This window comes from Rhinatrema bivittatum, chromosome 4 (assembly GCF_901001135.1).
Source record: "Rhinatrema bivittatum chromosome 4, aRhiBiv1.1, whole genome shotgun sequence".
Taxonomy (NCBI): Eukaryota; Metazoa; Chordata; class Amphibia; order Gymnophiona; family Rhinatrematidae; genus Rhinatrema; species Rhinatrema bivittatum.
This window is the reverse complement of record NC_042618.1, coordinates 266,388,312-266,410,250: the sequence shown is the minus strand read 5'-3', so window position 1 is coordinate 266,410,250 and position 21,939 is coordinate 266,388,312. Positions and strand designations below refer to the sequence as shown.

General features: G+C 47.4%; 1 protein-coding gene across 1 annotated transcript in view; it reads left to right on the top strand.

The window, feature by feature from the left end:
* PPFIBP1 (PPFIA binding protein 1) overlaps positions 1-21,939 on the top strand; it is a 1,178,807-nt gene that overhangs the window by 263,115 nt on the left and 893,753 nt on the right. The window contains exon 4 of the mRNA XM_029597487.1: positions 19,346-19,551. Within this exon, the coding sequence (XP_029453347.1) occupies positions 19,346-19,551 (206 nt within the window). The remainder of the gene's footprint in view (positions 1-19,345; positions 19,552-21,939) is intronic.

The following is a 21,939-nucleotide window of genomic DNA, read 5'->3' as shown; positions in this document are numbered from 1 at the left end:
TCCAGATAGATGGGCCTGCGATTGAAAACGCTCGGTCTTTGGTCGAGGAGAGGCGTGTGGCTTTAGTTGGGGGAAATTTCAGAGTTCCTTTGTGAATATCTCTAGTTGGTCTGTTGGAGGAGTGTAGATTGAAGAGGAATTCAAGATCAAGTTGAAGTTGATGGTGGATGAATTTGTGAATTAGGGTGATTGATTTGTATAATATTCTAAAATTCACTGGTAACCAATGTAGGTTTCTGAGAATGGGAGAGATGTGTTCACCACGGCTGGTGTTGGTCAGCAATTTCGCTGCGGCATTTTGTATCATCTGCAATGGTTTGGTGGTAGATTTGGGGAGGCCTAGGAAGAGGGCACTGCAGTAGTCTATCTTAGCGAATAGCAACGCTTGGAGGACTGTCCTGAAGTCATAGAAAAATAGGAGTGGTTTGAGACGTTTTAGAACCTGTAGTCTGTAGAAGCAGTCTTTGGATGTGGTGTTGACCATTTTCTTTAGGTTTAGTCGATTATCTAGAATTACCCCAAGGTCTCTGACATGAGTATTGGTGATGTGGGCGTTGTGTGGAGATGGAAGGGGGAAGTTTTCTTTGCTTGAAGAGATGAGGAGGAGCTCTGTTTTTGAGGCATTGAGGACCAAGTTTAGGCTGTTGAGAAGACTGGTGATAGATAGGAGGCAGTTATTCCAATGAGAGAGAGCTTTTGAGATAGAACCTGTTATAGGGATTAGAATCTGTACGTCGTCTGCATACAGATAATGAATTAGATTGAGATCGGTTAGTAATTGGCAAAGGGGGAGGAGGTAGATGTTAAAGAGGGTTGGGGATAAGGAGGATCCTTGTGGTACACCAAGAGTGGACTTCGTTAAAGGTGACTCATTATTATTGATTTTGACTTTAAAGGTTCTATTGCTGAAGAAGGACTTGAACCAGCTATGGGCTGATCCAGAGATACCGATATCTGTTAGGCGATCCAGAAGGATGGAATGGTTGACGGTGTCAAATGCCGCCGAGATGTCTAGCAGGACTAATAAAAAGGAGTAGCCTTTGTCTAAACCCATTATAATATGGTCTGTAAGAGAAATGAGGAGGGTTTCCATGTTGCGTGATTTGCGGAAACCATATTGCGAAGGGTATAGGATATTGTGATCTTCTAGATACTCTGAAAGCTGGGTGTTTACCAGTTTCTCCGTTAGTTTGGCTAAGAATGGGAGATTAGAGATGGGTCTGAAATTGGCTGGATCATTAGGGTCTAGATTGTGTTTCTTAAGGAGTGGTTTGAGAGAAGCAGTTTTTTAGTCTGTCTGGGTATATCCCTTGAGTTAGAAAGCAGTTTATGATACTTGTCAGAGGTCCTGAGATCGTGTCTGGGATGAGAAGGAGGAGTTTCGACGGGATATTATCTGCTGGGTGGCTGGATGGTTTCTGTCTTTTTTAGGAGGGATTCGAGCTCTTTGGAGGAGATTGAGTCAAAATTGTCAAGCTTGGCTCTCAAAGGGGAATGAGGATTCTTGCATGAAGTGAGAGGTGTCGTAGTTGGAGGTAGGAGGGCAAGCGTATTTGAGATCTTCTGTTGAAAAAATGTAGCAAGCTCATTAGCCTTGGATAAAGCTTGTTCGTCTGGAATAGGCGGAAGGGTTGATTTAGTGATTTGTGTTACGTATGAGAACAGTGCTTGGGCATTATATTGGAGATGGTGTATTTGTTGGAATAGAATTCCCTTTTTGTTAGTAGAATAGAAGTCCTGTAGTAATGTAGGAATCCTTTGTAAGCTGAAAGGGTAGCTGTGTTGGGGGTTTTGCGCCATCTATTTTCCTTGTGACGTAGGTCCTGTTTCATTTGTTTTAGTTCAGGTGTGAACCAGGGTTGGTTACCTTTTTTTGTGGGATTGATTGTTTTGGAGGCAATTGGGCACAATTTGTTTGCAACTGTTTCCGTAATCGTATGCCAGGAGGAAAGGGCTGAGTCAGGATTGGATAGGTCTAGGTTAGTGAGTTCCTTGGAGAGTTGATCACTAAGTATATCGGTTGGGCATGATTTCCTGAATTGAATGTTAGAAAGGTGAGGTGAGGTGTGTGTCTGTTTGAATGTGGAGAAGGAGGATTCTATCAGAAAGTGATCTGACCAGGGGATTGGGGTACAAGAGGGTTCTATTGTTGCCGAGAGGGAAGAATTGATGAATATTAGATCCAGAGTGCGTCCGGCTTTATGAGTAGGGCTGTTGATGGTCTGAGTGAATCCCATTGCACTGAGAGTGGAGAGGAGGGCTTCACAATTCGGGGAACGAGGTATAGCGTCAATATAGAGGTTAAAGTCACCCATGATCATAGTTGGGAGGTCTGAGTTGATATATTTCACAATGGATTCTATGAGGGGCGAGGGGTCTGTTTCAAGAACTCCAGGCGGAGTGTAGATTAACAATAGTTGTAGTTGTTTTGATTTGACTAGACCCAATTCCAATTTGGACTCAGTCTTGATAGAACTCAGGCTAACCGCACATTCATTCTTGGAAGCTAGAAGAAGACCGCCTCCTCTTTTTTTGTGTCTGTGAAAGGTGAAGATGTCATATAAATGAGTAGGTAGTTGGTTGATTAGAGCAATGTCCGAGTTTTTTAACCAGGTTTCTGTGTTTGCACAGATGTCTGGGTTGGTATCTAGGAGGTAGTTGTTGAGGATGTGTGTCTTTTTAGTTAGGGATTGCACATTGAAAAGGGTTACTGAAAGAAGCGTGAGGCCTAGTAGTTGGTTCAATGGAGAGGTCATGATTGGAATAATTCTTTTTTGTATGACGTTGGAGAAGTAAGTTATGGAGTTCCTTCTTTGGTTGTGAATGATTGGGATATTGTAAGTGAGCATGAGGATAGGTGTTCTGGAAGAGGTTTAGTCTGAATGACGATTGGTAGGGTCTGAGTGCCAGCTGGTGTGGGTCTGGGAGAATGCTAGAGATATCTGAGAGGGCGAGAAAAAGGAGAGGTCTGGATGGTTACTGTAAAGGTGTTTGTATGGAAGTTGGGTTCGACTGTAGGAGTGCTCTGACCTCAGCGAGAGTGGTGTGGGTTGTCTGTCCAGATGCTGGAAGTGTTTCTGTACTGGAGGGATTTTAGAGGTCTCTAGTTATAAACGATGAACTGTTTTTGGTGCTGAGCGCTGGATGAGCGCTGGATGATTGATTGCTGGATGAACGCTGGATGAGTGTTAGTTGAGTGAGCGCTGGAGGCACTTGAGTTGAGTGCTGGAGGGATGACTGCTGTGAAGGATGATTGCTACTTCCGCTGGTTGAGTGCTGGAGGGATGGATGCTGAGAAGGATGATTGCTGTTTCCGCTGGTTGAGTACTGGGGGGATGACTGCTGTAAAGGATGATTGCTGTTTCCGCTGGTTGAGTACTGGAGGGATGACTGCTGTAAAGGATGATTGCTGCTTCCGCTGGATGAGTTGAGTGCTGGAGGGATGACTGCTGTGAAGGATGATTGCTTCTTCCGCTGGTTGAGTTGAGTGCTGGAGGGATGAATGCTGTGAAGGATGATTGCTACTTCCGCTGGTTGAGTGCTGGAGGGATGGATGCTGAGAAGGATGATTGCTGTTTCCGCTGGATGAGTTGAGTGCTGGAGGGATGACTGCTGTGAAGGAAGATTGCTGCTTCCGCTGGTTGAGTTGAGTGCTGGAGGGATGACTGCTGTGAAGGAAGATTGCTGCTTCCGCTGGTTGAGTTGAGTGCTGGAGGGATGAATGCTGTGAAAGATGATTGTTGTTTCCGCTGAAGGTCCTTCAATAGTCTTGGGGGTGCCCAGATGTGAGGACTAGCAAGGCCCGGTGCATGTGGAGTTGATAGACCTGGGGTCCCCCGGGGAGCCCTAAGAGGCTGGCTTCTTAGGTTGCGCGATACCATCGAGCTCGTGAGTTTGCTTGTGGATTTGGAGCTGGAACTGGGGTATTTAAAAGTATATTCCTAGTGGGTAGTCGGCGCCGTTTGCGTTTGGCCTTGCTATGATTGCCGAGGTTGTAGTTGCTTCGCGGGAGGATGGAGTAGATATAATCCGCTGCAGGTTGTTTAGGTTTCTTTGGATTATCTATGTTTTGCTAGGGGACGTAGAATAGCAGGGTAGTGGAGAGGGTCCGGTGCTGTCCGAAGGGGCGCACAAAGGGGCGGGCCCCTTTGTCGCGCTCCTTCGTCGCACGGCGCGAGTCGCCGGGGTGACTTAGATTTAAAGGGCCTCTCCGCGCTTCCTGATTGGTTGCTGGGGGCAGCCGTGCTAGGCTGTTCCCCAGTAGCTGATTAAGGGAGGAGTTTCCCGGCGGCGGCAGCAGTGGCAGGACGGCTCTGTAGGCCACGCGGTCGGCCGCGGACCCACCGAGGGTAAGAGGAGATTTTAAAGGCCTTACCCCGATGGGTCTGTGGCGCCGATCGCGCAGGCCCTCCTCGCGCCGAAGACTGCTTGAAGGTAGGATCGCCGCGTTGCTGAAAGGGACAGGCACCAGGAAGTGGATCCCAACTTTAACCCATGAAAACTTACTTTTTGTTACTTTCAGCCCCTTCCCTTCTCTGCCGTCCTCCGGAGGGGGCAGCCGGCGGCGAAAGCAGCTTGCAGCGGTCCCCCCCGCGCAGGTCCCGGTTCTCCTTGCTCAGCCCTCACCTGAAGATTGTGAAGTCAGGTAAGAGCCCACTGTTCTGTGCCCTTTCCAATCACGGCGCGAGCGGAGTGAAGCGAAGCGTACTTTCATTGGCTTGAGCGCCCGTCAATTTGGGCACTCCAGCCAATGAAAGCACATGGACGGGCGTACTTTCATTGGCTGGAGCGCCTGTCAATTTGGGCGCTCAAGCCAATGAAAGCACATGGACGGGCATGCGTGACGTCCAAATTGACGGGCCGCTCAAGCCAATGTAAGCACATGGACGGGCGGGCGTGACGTCACGGCGTGCGTCACGCATGCCCGTCCATGTGCTTTCATTGGCTTGAGCGCCCGAAATGACGGGCGCTCAAGCCAATGAAAGTACGCTTCGCTTCACTCACACCGTGACTGGAGAGGGCACAGAACAGTGGGCTCTTACCTGACTTCACAATCTTCAGATGAGGGTTGAGCCAGGAGAACCGGGACCTGCGCGGGGGGGACCGCTGCAAGCTGCTTTCGCCGCCGGCTGCCCCTCCGGAGGACGGCAGAGAAGGGAAGGGGCTGAAAGCAACAAAAAGTAAGTTGGTAACATGTCAAGGTCGCTTCGGGAGGAGGGGATTTTAGGTTTTTAGGTTTCCTTTTGGGGGAAAGTTTGCCGTCTATCCTTACCCCTGCCTCTAACGCAGGGGTAGGGGTAGGCGGTAAATTAGCAGGTTAAATGCGCGGCAAAATGGCAGGGTAAAAAAGCGATAGTCGGGGTGCGCGTTACTGTATGGGAGGGAATAGCTAATTCGATCGTTTACATGTAATATACATGCCGCGGGCGGAAGGGGTTACCCGGTGACTTAGAGGCGGTAAGAGTAGGTTAAAGGGGATAGTGTATCGCGGGTTGGACTAATGCGGCCGAAAAGTGAGTAGAAAGCGGGTTAGGAGCAGGATAACCGCGGCCGCACTTTACTGTATTGACCTGACAGGAAGGAGGCTCACTCCTCCATCCAATGCATCAATCCCTCCATTTTACGGCATGGAGATTGAAAGGCAAATATTAAACCACCTCGCACTACCTTCACAGGTAGAAGATATACTTGTAGCATCAAGAAAACCTTCAACCAGACACAACTATTTAGGAAAATAGCATCGCTATGTTGAATGGTACTAACCACGGGATCTAGATCCGTTCTCCTCTACTGCTACACATCTCCTGGTATACCTCCACTCTCTTTACTAAGCGGGTTTGGCTACCACATCAGTTCGAGTGCATATCAGTGCTATTGTGACTTTTTATCACCCTCACAATAGCCTTCCCAATTCCAATCATCCTCTAGTCTCCAGATTCATGCGAGGCATGCTTCACCTCCAACCTCCAGTGACAAAGCCACCTGTACCCTGGGACCTTAACATTATCCTAGAATAGTTAATGATGTCTCCCTTCGAGCCTTTAGAGACTTGCCACATAAAATACCTCACCTGGAAAACTGAATTCCTGGTGGCCTCGCATCAGCTAGGAGAGTGAGTGAGTTGCAAGCCTTGGGTCACTGCCCTCCTTACTTAGTTTTATCACAACAAGGTTACCCTTCAACATTATCCCACCTTCCTTCCCAAGGAAGGTGGGATAATGCTTTTCATCTTAATCAGACCATCACTTTACCGATATTCATGCTGAAGCCTCATCACAATGAGCGAGACCGCCTCCTACACTCGCTAGACTGTAAACAAGCTCTAGCTTACTATAAACAAAGAACTCAATCTCCTTCCAGACCTTCTCAGCTCTTCCTTTCTTTTAACCCGAATGACCCTGGTCATCCAGTCTCTAAAAGAATTATTGCCAGTTGGTTGTTGCAATGCATTCAGTTCTGCTACAAAAAGCGTTCAATTAAACTCAACAAGAAACCTCATGCGCACCAGATAAGAGCCACATCAATATCAGTTGCCCACTTAAAGATGGTTCCATTAATAGACATCTGCAAAGCAGCTACTTGGTCCTCCATTCATACTTTCACATCACATTATTGTCTGCAGCAACAAGCGGCCTCTGATGCGGCACTGGGCTCAACAGTCTTGTCAAACCTTTTTCTACAGGTTGGTGTCCTGAACTTCTAACACGTACTTACATGGACTCAACCTGGGAAGCTTGGGACTCACAGACAGCATGGCTAATTCAGCCCTGTTATCGACGGGAAAAAGCAAGTTTGCTTACCGTAAACCGTGTTTCCGTAGATAGGATGAATTAGCCATGCGATACCGCCTGCCTCCCTAGACAGTCACACAAAGGACAATTTAATTGTTAATTCTTGCTTGGCTACAAAGAGACTGAGAGGAGGATGTACGTTTGTGCGGGAAGACTACCGCACAGCCGCACAGAGTCAAAGCTCTGGGACTCACTGAGGAAATCTCCACCTACTTCGGTTGAGTGCACGCTCCCAGACAGCATGGCTAATTCATCCTGCTATCTATGGAAACACCATTTATGGTAAGCAAACATGCTTATCTGACTTTATTTAGCAAGGTTTGGATAGTGATAGCAAGCTTATAACATTTCCTCTAGTGGATGGGAAGCCAGTGGACGGATAGCAACATCGGAGTTATATATTCTCGTATCTTTGTGCCTGTAAGGAAATGTGCAGCGGCATTTTGAATAATCTGTAGTGATTTTAGAAGACCAGTGTAAAGGGTGTTGTAATAATCCATGCTAGAGTATGCGAAAATCTTCACAATTTAGAAAAGTTTGAGGATGGATGTGACAGAGTCTACTGACAACTCCCTGATTCTACCTTAAGGAGCCCAGTTCAGGTATCTAACCCAGAGTAGTAGTAGAGTGAAGGGAGGATCCCTTCACTCTACCATAAGAACCCAGGCCTAGAGAGCTAGAGGAGGCCTTTTCTGCTTGTAGAATTTGTTTCCTGGGGCCTTTTGCTATAGCAGGCTAAGGGGGCTATTCCCAGCTGAGCAGTCTGGGATCAAGTAGTAAATTAGAGCCGGACAGGCCAGCAGGTGTTTGTTGTTTTCACTGCCTTGTGTGAGTTATCTATTTGAGAGCTGGCCCTAAAGGGAGATAAAATGGAGTAGGTAATACAGGCCCTGGCCACAGGAGAGCAACAGCTGCAAAATGCTGTACAAACACAAATAAACAGCAGTTACAAGACCAATTAACGCAACAAGGCGCAGCTGAGGCCTTGCAATCAGGTATGTCCAGAACACCTCAGGCTCCTTTACCGTCACATTATCCTGTTTAAGTTGAAGGGAGGAGAGGATCTGGAGGTCTTAAGAACTTTGAGCAGACCGCCCGCCTGTCTGCTTGACTGGAGACCAAGTGGACAAAACACTTGGCTAATTTGCTCACGGGCAAAAGTCAAACAGTGTTCCAGGTCACTAATCCAGATAGGAGGCCTTCTATGAGTACATCAAGGCTGCTATACTACAGAGAGCGGGTACTTTCCAGAATATTATTGCAGCACTTCTGATGGGTGGCCCTACAGCCTGGGGCGAGCCCCAAAAATCTCATCCATCATTAGAAAGATGTCATGTGTAACTAGTTCCAGCTGGAGGCAAGGTTAGAACTGGAAGTAGCTCATCAAATACTCATGGAGCAGTTCCTAGACTGTGTGGACTAGCCCATGTGGAATTGGGTCTGCCGACACACTGGGCTCACCCTGAAGAGAGCCCTGGAAGTGGCGGCAGTCTTCCATCAGTCCCAGTCAATGGCTGCTGGCATAAGGGGCTTGGTGAGACAGGCCATAACAGTACCCTGGCTTGGGACAGAAGATAGAGGACCTCAACAACAGTTAGTGTAGCTGGGTTTAAAAAAGGTTTGGATAAGTTCTTGGAGGAGAAGTCCATTACCTGCTATAAATCCAGTTGACTTAGAAAATAGCCACTGCTATTACTAGCATCAGTAATATGGGATATACTTAGTTTTTGGGTACTTTCCAAGTACTTGTAGCCTAGATTGGCCACTGTTGGAAACAGGATGCTGGGCTTGATGGACCCTTGATCTGACCCAGTATGGCAGTTTTTTATGTTCTTAACAAAGAACTTCTGAGATAGGGGCTCATGCTCTACCCGGTTTCCAAATGCCAATATTTCCTAGCGTGTAGCAGATGGACTCAGGACAAATTGGTATAGTGTGCTCGTGCTAGCAGTTGGAGACTGATCTGACGTCAGCACATAGTACATATACCCCTGCAGGAAGTGCAGAACCTCAGTAATTTCCGTCTCCAAAGCAGTTTGGAGCTACCTCACGCTCGCTGAGCGTTTTTCCAAATTCTAATGACTAAATTCATAGACGAATCCTACCTGAAGACGAGCCCTGCACTCCTGCGGTGATAGCCTCGGGTCCCTCCGCCAGTTGAGTTTCCCGAGGTGATTTCCGTGGTCCTCGGAGGTAAGAGCCTCGGTCCAGTGGCCGAATCGCGGCAGGGACCTAGCCCCCAAGTGAGAAGGGCTCGGGCGCGGCATAGAGGCAGCCTTGGTCTTGATCCGTTCGCAGTGAGGACTTGGCCCCTGAGCGAGACGAGTTTGGGCGCGGCTTAGAGGCAGCGGGTGCACTTCCTCGAGCGCGGCGGTGACGGTAATCACCCTCTCCCCCCGCAGCCGGAGACCGCCCGGGTCGCAGCCGGGAAGCGCCGAAGATCAGGTAAGGCGTACATCTTTACTTTACTGGTCTCCGAAGAGCGAGGATTAGCAGGGTCTGCCTACGTGGAAGCCCGCGAAGGAGGTCGCCATTTTGCCTGCCTGCTCGCCGTCGCCATCTGTTCTGGTTTGCCGCCTCGATCTAGCGTTCAGACCAGACTAAGCGCACAGGCAACGGGCGCGTATGTTAGGCGCCCGAAAGTAATTGGGCTCACATTGATGGGCGCACATTGATGGGCGCACATGGATAGGCGCACTTTAATAGGCGCACGTTGATAGGCGCACGTTGATAGGCGCACGTTGATAGGCGCACGTTGATAGGCGCACATTGATAAGCGCATATTATCAGGCGCATACTCTTGGCTGGGAGCACACCAGCGAATAGAGATAACAGACGCGATGGAGCGTATGAGAACCCATGCGTCCACAGAGCCGGCACCTCCAGAATCACATATAAGAGCTCTAGGCCTCTGCTCAGCATGCCACCTCAGAGCCACACAGAGTGAGGAAACAGACTCCCTATGTGCCCAATGTGAGGAGGCCCTGGGAGTTCCAGGCCAGGGCCGGTCCCAGCCCAGATTAATTGCCAGTACCTTAGGGAACACTCCGGACCTAGCAGGCCGAGGTGAGCAGCCGGGGAACCCTAGAGACCTGGTGCCCCTAAGGCTAGAACCTGCTTCGCTCTCCTGGGTGGAATTATTCAAGGGGATTCACGCCTTTGTCAAGATGCAGTCTGATCCCCGAGCGGACCCATATGTACCGGATGACCCTGCCCCCGGACCCTCAAGACCTAGGCACGGCCACCCGCCACCCGGAAGCCCCACTTATGGGGATTCAGATTGCTCTGAGGAAGAAGGCGAGCTCCCCGAGGAGGGAGAACTTCCCTCTGGGATAGAGCCGTATCGAACTATGAGACGCTTCTTTCTTAAGGAGGATCTCCCAGACCTGGTCTCTCAATGCCTGTCGGAGCTGGCTATCCCGGGCCAAGGCACCCCAGGGGAACCTAGAATGAACCTCCTGCTAGAGGGCCTTCGTCAAACGGCTCACCATTTTCCCCTCCTACAAGCAGCACAGCAGCTAATCGATCTGGAGTGGAATGCGCCGGAGGCCTCATTCAAAGGGGGTCGGGCCTTGTCTAGCATGTACCCCCTGGACCCGGCAACCAAGGAGCTGCTGGCGTACCCCAAGGTAGACGCCATAGTTTGCGCAATTGTGAAGCGCACCACCATTCCAGTGGAGGGAGGGGCGGCCCTCAAGGATGCGCATGACCGGCGCCTGGATGCCATTCTGAAACAAGCCTTTGTGGTGGCAGCCATGTCCCTACGAATCGCGACCTGCTGCACCGTGGTGACGCGTTCCTGTTTATCACAAGCCAGGAACAACACCCCGGGAGAAGAAATGGAATCAGCTCTCTCGTTCCTCACTGACGCTGCCTCCGACCTAGTCCGTACGGCAGCCAAGGGAGTGTCATCCTCAGTGGCAGCCAGGAGACAGCTCTGGCTATGAAATTGGTCAGCCGACTCCTCCTCCAAGACGCGCCTTACAAGAATGCCCTTTAAGGGATCCCTCCTGTTCGGCAGCGACCTCGAGAAACTGGCTAACAAATGGGGCGCCTCTCCATTACCCCGTCTACCAGAAGACAAGTCAAGGAGGAACCAGCGCCCTTTTCCTAGGCCATCCAGAGGTAGACGCTCTCAACGCTTCAACCCCTACAGGACTAGCTACCAAGCACCTCGTTCTCAGACCAGGAACCAGTCCTTTCGGCCCAGGCACAACAAGAGGGGAACCGGCTCGGGTTCGGGTCCCGGCCGCACCCCACAATGAGAATCAGCCGACCCATCTGGGGGAAGAAGCCATAGGGGGGCAGGCTAACCCTATTCTACCGCAGATGGGTCGAGATTACTTCGGACCAGTGGGTCCTCACCATCATCCGAGAAGGGTATTACCTGGACTTCCTTCGTCTCCCTCCGGACAAGTTTGTGGAATCTCCTTGTCTACCCCTCAAGAGGGCGGCACTGGAAGCTATCTTGTGGAGGCTCCTGTCCCTAAAAGCCATAATCCCAGTGCCTGCATGGGAGATAAATTCTGGGCATTACTCCATTTATTTCATCGCACCCAAGAAGGGGGGCAGCTTCAGACCCGTCCTGGACCTCAAGTCAGTCAACCGGCACTTAAGGGTCCCAGGATTTTGCATGGAAACTCTGCGGTCAGTCCGAAGTGCAATACAGCCAGGGGAGTATCTCACATCCCTGGATCTGTCAGAGGCTTACTTGCATATCCCAATCCATCGGGATCACCAGCGCTACTTATGCTTCAAAGTCCTGAAACAGCACTTTCAGTTCCGGGCTTTACCCTTCGGGTTAGCCACCTCGCTGCGGACCTTTACCAAGGTAATAGTAGTGGTGGCGGCATCACTCAGGAAGGAAGGAATTCTCATCCATCCCTACCTAGACGATTGGCTGATCAGGGCAAAGTCACCGGAGGAGAGCCACCGGGCAACCAACAGAGTTATATCTCTTCTGGAAAGCCTAGGATGGGTAGTCAACACAAACAAGAGTTCCCTACAGCCTTCGCAGTCGCTGGAATACCTAGGAGTCAGATTCGACACCCAGGAAGACAAGGTCAGCCTGACCTCCAAGAGGAAATCAAAACTCCGGAATAGTTTGCAGAACCTGCTGAGCACCACCCGGCCCACAGCTTGGGATTACCTACAGGTCCTCGGCCTAATGGCCTCCACTCTGGAAGTGGTACCATGGGCACGGGCTCATATGAGACCGTTACAACGCGCCCTCCTATCTCAGTGGAGCCCACGATTACAGAACTACACCGTGCATCTACCTCTACCGGCCAGAGTACGGAATCAGTTATGGTGCTGGCTGCAGCCCAGCCACACGAGCTGGGGGTCAAAGATGTCCTCCCCATCCTGGACCCTGCTCACTACAGATGCCAGCCTGAGCGGCTGGGGAGCACACTGTGAAGAGCTAATCGCCCAAGGGCGGTGGAACAGGGAAGAGTCGGGGTGGAACATCAACCGACTAGAGGCATGGGCAGTCAGGTTAGCCTGCCTACGATTTGCACACAGACTTCGAAACAAGGCAGTCAGAGTGATGTCGGACAATGCCACCACGGTGGCATATATCAACCGACAGGGCGGAACCTGAAGCTGACAGTTATCCTTAGAAATAGCCCCCCTGATTTCTTGGGCGGAAGCAGATCTCCAGGACATCTCAGCCGTCCACATCGCCGGGAAGGACAATACCACGGCAGACTTCCTCAGCAGAAAAAGCCTAGACCCGGGGGAATGGCAGCTGTCATCCACGGCCTTCCAGATGATTGTGGATCAGTGGGGGACTCCGGGCATGGACCTACTAGCGGACAGGTCCAACGCTCAAGTACCCAGATACTTCAGTCGCAGGCGAGATCCTCTATCCCACGGGATCGACGCCCTGATGCAGCCATGGCCTCAGGGGATCCTGCTATATGCCTTTCCCCCATGGCCCCTGCTGGGCGCCATTATACACAAGATTCAGCGGCACAGAGGCCTAGTTCTTCTGGTGGCCCTGGACTGGCCAAGAAGACCCTGGTACGCAGACATGAGAAGACTACTGGCTGGGGATCCTCTACCCCTGCCCCCTCACAGGGACCTGCTGCGACAAGGTCCCATCCTCCACGAGGATCCAGCTCAATTCTCTCTTACGGTCTGGCTATTGAGAGGGCTCGACTGAAGAAAAGGGGATACTCGGGGTCGGTAATAGATACACTCCTCCGAGCACGCAAGTTCTCCACATCACTAACTTATATAAGGATCTGGAGAGTATTTGAAGCCTGGTGCGAAAATCGCAGCACCAATCCACATGCCGCTAAAATCCCCATCATTTTGGCTTTCGTGCAAGATGGGCTTCAGAAGGGTCTGTCCCTCAATTCAATCAAGGTTCAGGTGGCAGCGCTATCCTGCTACGGCCCCATGTGTGACGGCAACAGCATTGCCACACACCCAGACGTTTCACGTTTCCTGAAAGGAGTCAAACACATTCGCCGGCCACTGAAATGGCCAGTGCCCCTGTGGAACCTCAACCTAGTTTTGGAATTCCTAGCGGGACCCACCTTCAGACCCCTCCGAGGGCTGTCCCTCCGTTTGTTAACCTTGAAGATGGTGTTCTTGCTGGCCGTATGCTCAGCACGCCGCATCTCAGAGCTATAAGCACTGTCCTGCCGCGATCCGTTTCTCAGAATCACCCCAGGGGCTATCCATCTTCGCACGGTTCCCTCCTTCTTACCCAAAGTAGTCTCACATTTCCACCTCAACCAAACCATATCCTTGCCAACCATGGAAGGGTTGAAGAAATGGGAAGCAGGTCGAATATTGCGTCATCTTGACATCGGCAGGCTGCTTTCCAGATACCTGGAAATGTCGGAAGCAGTATGAAAGACGGACCACCTGTTCGTCTTTCACAATGGGAAGAGGCAAGGTGAAGCGGCCTCACGGGCAACTATTGCTCGCTGGATCAAAGAAGTTATCAAGGCGGCCTACGTAGAAGCGGGAAAACCACCACCTCTACGGGTCAAGGCTCACTCTACCAGAGCACAAGCCTCTTGGGCAGAAACTAGGATGCTGTCGCCTGCAGAGATATGTAGAGTGGCAACGTGGTCCTCCATCCATACCTTCTCCAGATTCTACCGTCTGGACGTCCAGGCCAGGGAGGACACAGCATTTGCAAAGGCAATCCTAAACAGACCTCGGGCAGCCTCCCACCCAGTCCGGGAGTAGCTTTTGTACATCCCATTTGTCCTGAGTCCATCTGCTACACGCTAGGAAATGGAGAGATTACTTACCCGATAATCTCGTTTTCCTTAGTGTAGGCAGATGGACTCAGCATCCCGCCCGGCTGCTAATATACGTGGGGATTCACCGATTCAAGTTAAGCCATGTTTTCTTACATAGGCCATCCACCCTGCCGGGTGTCGACGCCTTCCGGTTGAGAACACTGGCGGTCTCCAGCTACTGTCAATCGGTCAGGTTAATCATGTTCAGTTAATCGATCGGTCAGTCACACATATATCCATAATGCTTTTGCAAGGAAGATTACTGAGCTTCTGCACTTCCTGCAGGGGTATATGTACTACGTGCTGACGTCAGATCCGTCTCCAACTGCTAGCACGAGCACACTATACCCATTTGTCCTGAGTCCATCTGCCTACACTAAGGAAAATGAGATTATCAGGTAAGTAATCTCTCCATTTTCCATATGTTTTAACTGTGGACAGAAAGGAAACTTGGCAAGGGATTGTCTGTATGACCAAAGTGAACTTATGAATGTTAGCCTGGTGACCCAGCAGCTTCGTAGGAAGAAGTATGCATACTTAAAAATAACACTCTGAAGCAGTGACAACCCTCAACCCAAAAGAAAAAAGGGAATTCGGAGGATGGGAACAACCCAGAAATGGGGCTTTGTGTGGAGAGTGGGCATGAAGAAGACCATTGTCCATATAGACAGTTGTAAACTAAAGAGTCTTTAAATGAACCTGGTAGGGCAGGATCGGCCCTACAGGAATGTGCTTTCTGTAAAACAGAAGGTCATGCAAAGGAAGAATGTCCTTGGCTTGATGATCTGGCATGCGAATGCAAGTTAGCGGAGCAAAACAAGAAGGAGCAAAGAATGGGGACAGAGCCCCAGAATGATAATGGGAACATGCTTGGGATCACAAGTTGTCAAAATGCCAAAGCTGCAATTTTGGCGATGTCCCGCATGCATGATTTAAGTACTTTATAATCCAGGTAAAATGGTTAAAATGTGAGGTGAAAGAAGCTATTTTAGCCAAAAGATCTTCATTCAAAAACTGGAAGAAGGATCCAACAGAGGAAAATAGGATAATGCATAAATGTAACACACTCACAAAAACAGTAGGTTTCACTGGTCAAAATTTTTTTCTTTTCAATTGTAACCACATATCTAGCAATACCCATACATTGTTTGTAGGACCCACACTCTATGAGTTTGTATTTCAATGAAACTCAATCTGGCTATGGTCCATTTACTTTATTTAATTGTTGACCCCTTTTTATATTTTTATGTTTCAAAATTTTTCTTAAAAATAAACCAACTGGAGCTGACTTACTAACCCCATGAGTCAGTAACTCCTCGGATCAATGGAGCGAATGAATAGGTATTCCTTTATAGTTCTTTATAATCCTTAGGAAACAATCCCATATTTCTACGTATGAAACACCCTGCAAAGTAATATTCATCTAATATAGCAAACAGTCCCACTTCAAAGTAATACTCATCTGATGCAGCAAACAGTCCCAGTCCCGACACGATCGTGTTTCGGACCACCCAGTCCTGCCTCAGTGGAAAACGCTCATGAAAAGGCTGCACTCCATATCCCGTGACGGCTCCAGTCAAATGCTGTTCATTCTCCAAAACATCTGTGGTTAACTCAACAGTTCCTTCTCTTCGCAGTCTGGCTTCAGACCCGCTCTTGATTAAAAAAAAAAAAAAAACAACCAAAAAAAAAAACATGGCAGACCGGCCCCCCCCCCCCTGGCTTTTTATCGTGAAACTGGAAATGCTTACGTCACATCTCAGCCCTCAATTGGGTCATGGAGAACTCAATCCACTGTATCTATCTCTTCTCAGTTTGCAACTCAATACTAGATATATAAACATTATATGAGCAATAAGAAAAAACGGTCACTTCTACAAATCTTTCAGGACCAAAAAAAGGTTCAAGCATACCAAAAATATAGTGAAAAACAAGTCCTTCAAAGCACCAAAGAGGTCCCAACCCGGTCCGATTGTGCAAATGAGAACCCAAGAAGGTCTCAACCAGGTCCGATTATGCAAATAAATACCAAAAAAATCTATGGTCTATAAGGACTCAAATCCTGGGATGCTCACCACTGTACTAAACCAAGGTGTTTATCTCAATCCTAAAGTAGTAGCAAGTAAGAAGAATGTACAAATTTCAGCTAGATCAGCGAGTACCAATTAATTTTCTCATTTAAGCCCAGAGGGCACACAGAACCAAGTTTAAAAATCTAGAAATGTTCACGTCTGTTAAGCCGAGCTTGAATGTCTCCTTCTCTGTTACTCATCCGAACTTTTTCCAACACAGACCAACGCAAATGCAGAAAGTTGTGCTTGGCATCTAAACAATGCTGAACAAGAGGGGCTGTAAGTTTGGAAGTCTTGATACAGCTTCTATGTTCTATAAGTCTCGTACGGATCTTCCTTTTGGTGCGTCCCACATAAATTTTGTCACAGGGGCACTGAATCACGTAAACCACACAATTGGAGTCGCAATCAGTATGTACCAACTGATTCACCACTATGTTTGATCCAGGGCATATCCATTGGTCACCTGTAATAGACAGGGAACACATGTCGCATTTGCCACAGATTTGATGGCCGCCTCCAGGTAAATCAGCATGTGTAGAATCAAACGCGGACCGCACTACCAAGTCACTAATGTTGGATGCTCAAGAAAAGGAGGGAAACCACTTGCTAGTGAGATCTTACAATGTTAACCACCTCATTACTCAATGCCGAAAACCTCAACACACATGTCAAATTTTGAGGAAAAAGGTTTTTGTTTGTACTGAAGAAGAAGATCCCTGTTAGCAAACAAGTTAAATGTAAGACATTGATAAGACAGGCTAAGAGAGAATTTGAAAAGAAGTTGGCCGTAGAGGCAAAAACTCACAGTAAACACTTTTTAAAATATATCCGAAACAGAAAGCCTGTGAGGGAGTCAGTTGGACCGTTAAATGATTGAGGGGTTACAGGGGCACTTATAGAAGATAAGGCCATCATGGAAAGATTAAATTATTTCTTTGCTTTGGTGTTTACTGAAGAGGATGTTGGGGAGGTACCCGTACTGGAGAAAGTTTTCATGGGTAATGATTCAGATGGACTGAATCAAATCACGGTGAACCTAGAAGATGTGGTAGACCTGATTGACAAACTGAAGAGTAGTAAATCACCTGGACCGGATGGTATACACCCCAGAGTTCTGAAGGAACTAAAAAATGAAATTTCAGACCTATTAGTAAAAATTTGTAACCTATCATTAAATCAGCCATTGTACATGAAGACTGGAGGATAGCTAATGTAACCCCCATATTTAAAAAGGGCTCCAGGGGCGATCCGGGAAACTACAGACCGGTTAGCCTGACATCAGTGCCAGGAAAAATAGTGGAAAGTGTTCTAAACATCAAAATCACAGAACATATAGAAAGACATGGTTTAATGGAACAAAGTCAGCATGGCTTTACCCAAGGCAAGTCTTGCCTCACAAATCTTCACTTTTTTGAAAGAGTTAATAAACCTGTGGATAAAGGTGAACCGGTAGATGTAGTGTACCTGGATTTTCAGAAGTTATTTGACAAAGTTCCTTATGAGAGGCTTCTAGGAAAAATAAAAAGTCATGGGATAGGTGGCTATGTCCTTTCGTGGATTACAAACTGGCTAAAAGACAGGAATCAGAGAGTAGGATTAAATGGACAATTTTCTCAGTGGAAGGGAGTGGGCAGTGGAAATATATTGAAAAGTAAGGGACCCTTACTGATCTGGAAAGAAATACGACAAGTGAGGTAATCAAATTTGCAGATGATACAAAATTGTTCAGAGTAGTTAAATCACAAGCAGATTGTGATAAATTGCAGGAAGACCTTGTGAGGCTGGAAAATTGGGCATCAAAATGGCAGATTAAATTTAATGTGGACAAATGCAAGGTGATGCATATAGGGAAAAATAATCCATGCTATAATTACACAATGTTAGGTTCCATATTAGGTGCTACTACCCAAGAAAGAGATCTAGGCGTCATAGTGGATAACACATTGAAATCATCAGTTCAGTGTGCTGCGGCAGTCAAAAAAGGAAACAGAATGTTGGGAATTATTAGAAAGGGAATGGTGAATAAAACGGAAAATGTCATAATGCCTCTGTATCGCTTCATGGTGAGACCGCACCTTGAATGCTGTATACAATTCTGGTCGCTGCATCTCAAAAAAGATATAATTGCGATGGAGAAGGTACAGAGAAGGGCTACTAAAATAAGGGGAATGGAACAGCTCCCCTATGAGGAAAGACTAAAGAGGTTAGGACTTTTCAGCTTGGAGAAGAGACGGCTGAGGGGGGGATATGATAGAGGTGTTTAAAATCATGAGAGGTCTAGAACGAGTAGATGTGAATCGGTTTTTTACTCTTTCGGATAATAGAAAGACTAGGGGGCACTCCATGAAGTTAGCATGTGGCACATTTAAAACTAATCGGAGAAAGTTCTTTTTCACTGAACACAGAATTAAACTCTGGAATTAGTTGCCAGAAGATGTGGTTAGTGCAGTTAATATAGCTGTGTTTAAAAAAGGATTGGATAAGTTCTTGGCGGAGAAGTCCTTTACCTGCTATTAAGTTGACTTAGATAATAACCACCACTATTACTAGCAACGGTAACATGGAATAGACTTAGTTTTTGGGTACTTGCCAGGTTCTTATGGCCTGGATTGGCCACTGTTGGAAACAGGATACTGGGCTTGATGGACCCTTGGAGACATCTCTTGGTTATGACTGGAGGGGGACTGCACTGGAATCCGAGCCGGGGTTTACCCTAGGCATATCTGGATGCTAGACCTGACTTGGCCAAGCTGAGGGGGGAGAGCATATGATGGAGTATACAGGCAACTCCCTCATTCTACCTTAAAGAGCTGGGTTCAGTTATCTAGCCAGACCTCCTTAAGGCAGAAGGTGAAGGGAGACCTAGAGAGCTAGAGGAGGCCTCAGGGGAACTGGTAAGACCTCGCAGGATATTCATATGCTTTGTCTACCTAATATGTGTGCCTGATGCAAGGTGAGCTATTACTTTGATTTATGCACTTGTGACGCACTGTAAACAAATAATTACACCTGAACCAAGTTAATCGTCTTATGGTATTCCTGAAACTGTTCCTGTGGCTGCACCTGGCCTGAATATGCTACAGTGGCATATCAGTTAAATGAGGATTTACCTGTATCTTAGATGTTTACGTCCTCTCTTTAGGAAATGAGAAGGCAACAAGGAAGTTATATGATGCAAATGCTAAATTAAAAACTTTTAATATCTTTTTATTAGGCTCCAAGGCCTTGGAGTACTCCAATGGGATATTTGACTGCCAGTCCCCTACCTCTCCTTTCATGGGAAGCTTGCGAGTGCTACATCTCATGGAAGATCTGTGTGGGTTGCTGGAACTGATGGAAGCAGGCGAAAAGGAGGGATTACGATGCCAAGTTCCTGATTCAACAGCAGAAACATTGATGGAATGGCTGCATAGCGATATGGTACAGTGCTGTCTTCATCTTATTATAAATGCCTTATCCTGCCCTTTCTGTTTTTGCTTCATGCCTTAAACTCTAGGAAAACCATAAGGTATGCCTTTCATAGATGTTAGCTTCCTGCTTCAACGGCAGGGGAGAAGAAAAACAACCAATAAGGGCTGAATAACATAGTCTGGGTAAAACAAATAAGCATGGGTGTAGCTTGCTTATTGTGGCGGTTACTACCCCTAACTAATCAAGCTTGATATTTCACTTGGATGCAGCTCCATCACTGCTCTCTACATTAATGGTGGGGGTGGAAGGGAAATAGAACCAAAGAGCTAAGAGAAACAGATAAGTATGAGAAAAAAAATGTGTGAAGCTTGCTGGGCAGACTGGATGGGCCGTTTGGTCTTCTTCTGCCGTCATTTCTATGTTTCTATGTTTAGAGCAAATGTTTGGTATGTGTCACTGGGTATACTCAACCACAACTCTGGCATGATGCCATTCTCACACACTCACACCCACACACACACAACCACAACCACATCTCTGGCATGATGCCATTCTCACACACTCACACTCACACACACAACCACATCTCTGGCATGATCCCATTCACACACACACACACACACACACACACACACACACACACACACCCCACCACCACCATCACCACCACATCTCTGGTATGATCCCATTCTCACACACACACACACACACACACACACACCCCCTCACATCTCTGGCATGATCCCATTCCCACACACACACACATCTCTGGCATGATCCCATTCTCTCACTCTCTCACACACACACACACACACACTCTCTCTCTCTCACAACTCTGGCATGATCCCATTTTTACATACACACACACACACACACACACAAAACCACACACACACAACCACAACCACAACTCTGGCATGATCCCATTCACATACACACCCACCTCTGGCAAGCTCCAAACCTTTTCTAATCCCAGGTACACTAATTGCTCTAACTACATCCCCTTGGCAAATGATTCCAGAGTTTAATTGTATGTTGAGTGAAAATGAACTTTCTCTGATTAGTTTTAAATGTGCTACATGCTGACTTAATGGAGTGCCCCCTAGTCCTTCTACTATCCGAAAGTGTAAATAACAGATTCACAGTTACCTATTCTAGACCTCTTATGATTTTTGAAGACCTCTATCATATCCGTCCTCAGCCATCTCTTCTCCAAGCTGAACAGTCCTAACCTCTTTAGCCTTTCCTCATAGGGGAGCTGTTCTATCCCCTTTATCATTTTTGTTGCCCTTCTCTGTATCTTCCCCATCACAACTATATCTTTTTTTGAGATGCAGAGACCAGAATTGTACTCAGTATTCAAGGTGCGGTCTCACCATGGAGCGATACAGAGGCATTATGACATTTTCCGTTTTATTCACCATTCCCTTCCTAATAATTGCTAACATTCTTTTTGCTTTTTCGATTTGCACAGCACACTGATATGACTATTTAGATGTATCATCCACTATGACACCTAGATCTCTTTCCTGGGTAGTAGCTCCGAATATGGAACCTAACATCATGTAACTATAGCATGGGTTATTTTTCCCTATATGCATCACCTTGCAGCAACTTGCACTTATCCACATTAAATTTCATCTGCCATTTGGATGCCCAATTTTCCAGTCTCACAAGGTCCTCCTGCAATTTATCACAGCTTGTAATTTAACTACTCTGAAGAATTTTATATCTGCAAATTTGATTACCTCACTCGTTGATTCCTTTCCAAATCATTTATAAATATATTGAAAAGCATGGGTCCAAGTACAGATCTCTGAGGCATTCCACTGCCCACCCCACTCCACTGAGAAAATTTTCCATGTAATCCTACTTTCTGTTTCCAGTCTTTTAATCTGTTTGTAATACACGAAAGGACATCTCTACCTATCCCATGACTTTTTAATTTTCCTTGAAGCGTCTCATGAGGAACTTTGTTTACATCTACTAGTTAACCTTTATCTACATGTTTATCATACATCATAACATACATGTTATAATACATAACATACATAACATACAACATAACATACATGTTTATCATACAACATAACATCAGCACCAACAAATCAAAGCACAAACATCACCAAAGAACGGCTTTATTATCCAAGCCCCAGCTACCAAGCCAACTTTACAACGAAAGCTCGTGGAATTTCCAGAATTGCCAGCAGACTCCTCAGAGGAACTTTAAACATCTCATTATACGTCCACCCAACGCCACCAGGTCTGCTTCCGCTTAACATTCGCCCATCACTCTCTGGACTGCACTCGCCCATCACTCTCCGGACTGCACTCGCCCATCACTCTCCGGACTGCACTCGCCCAACACACGCCCATCATACATCCAGCACACTTCTA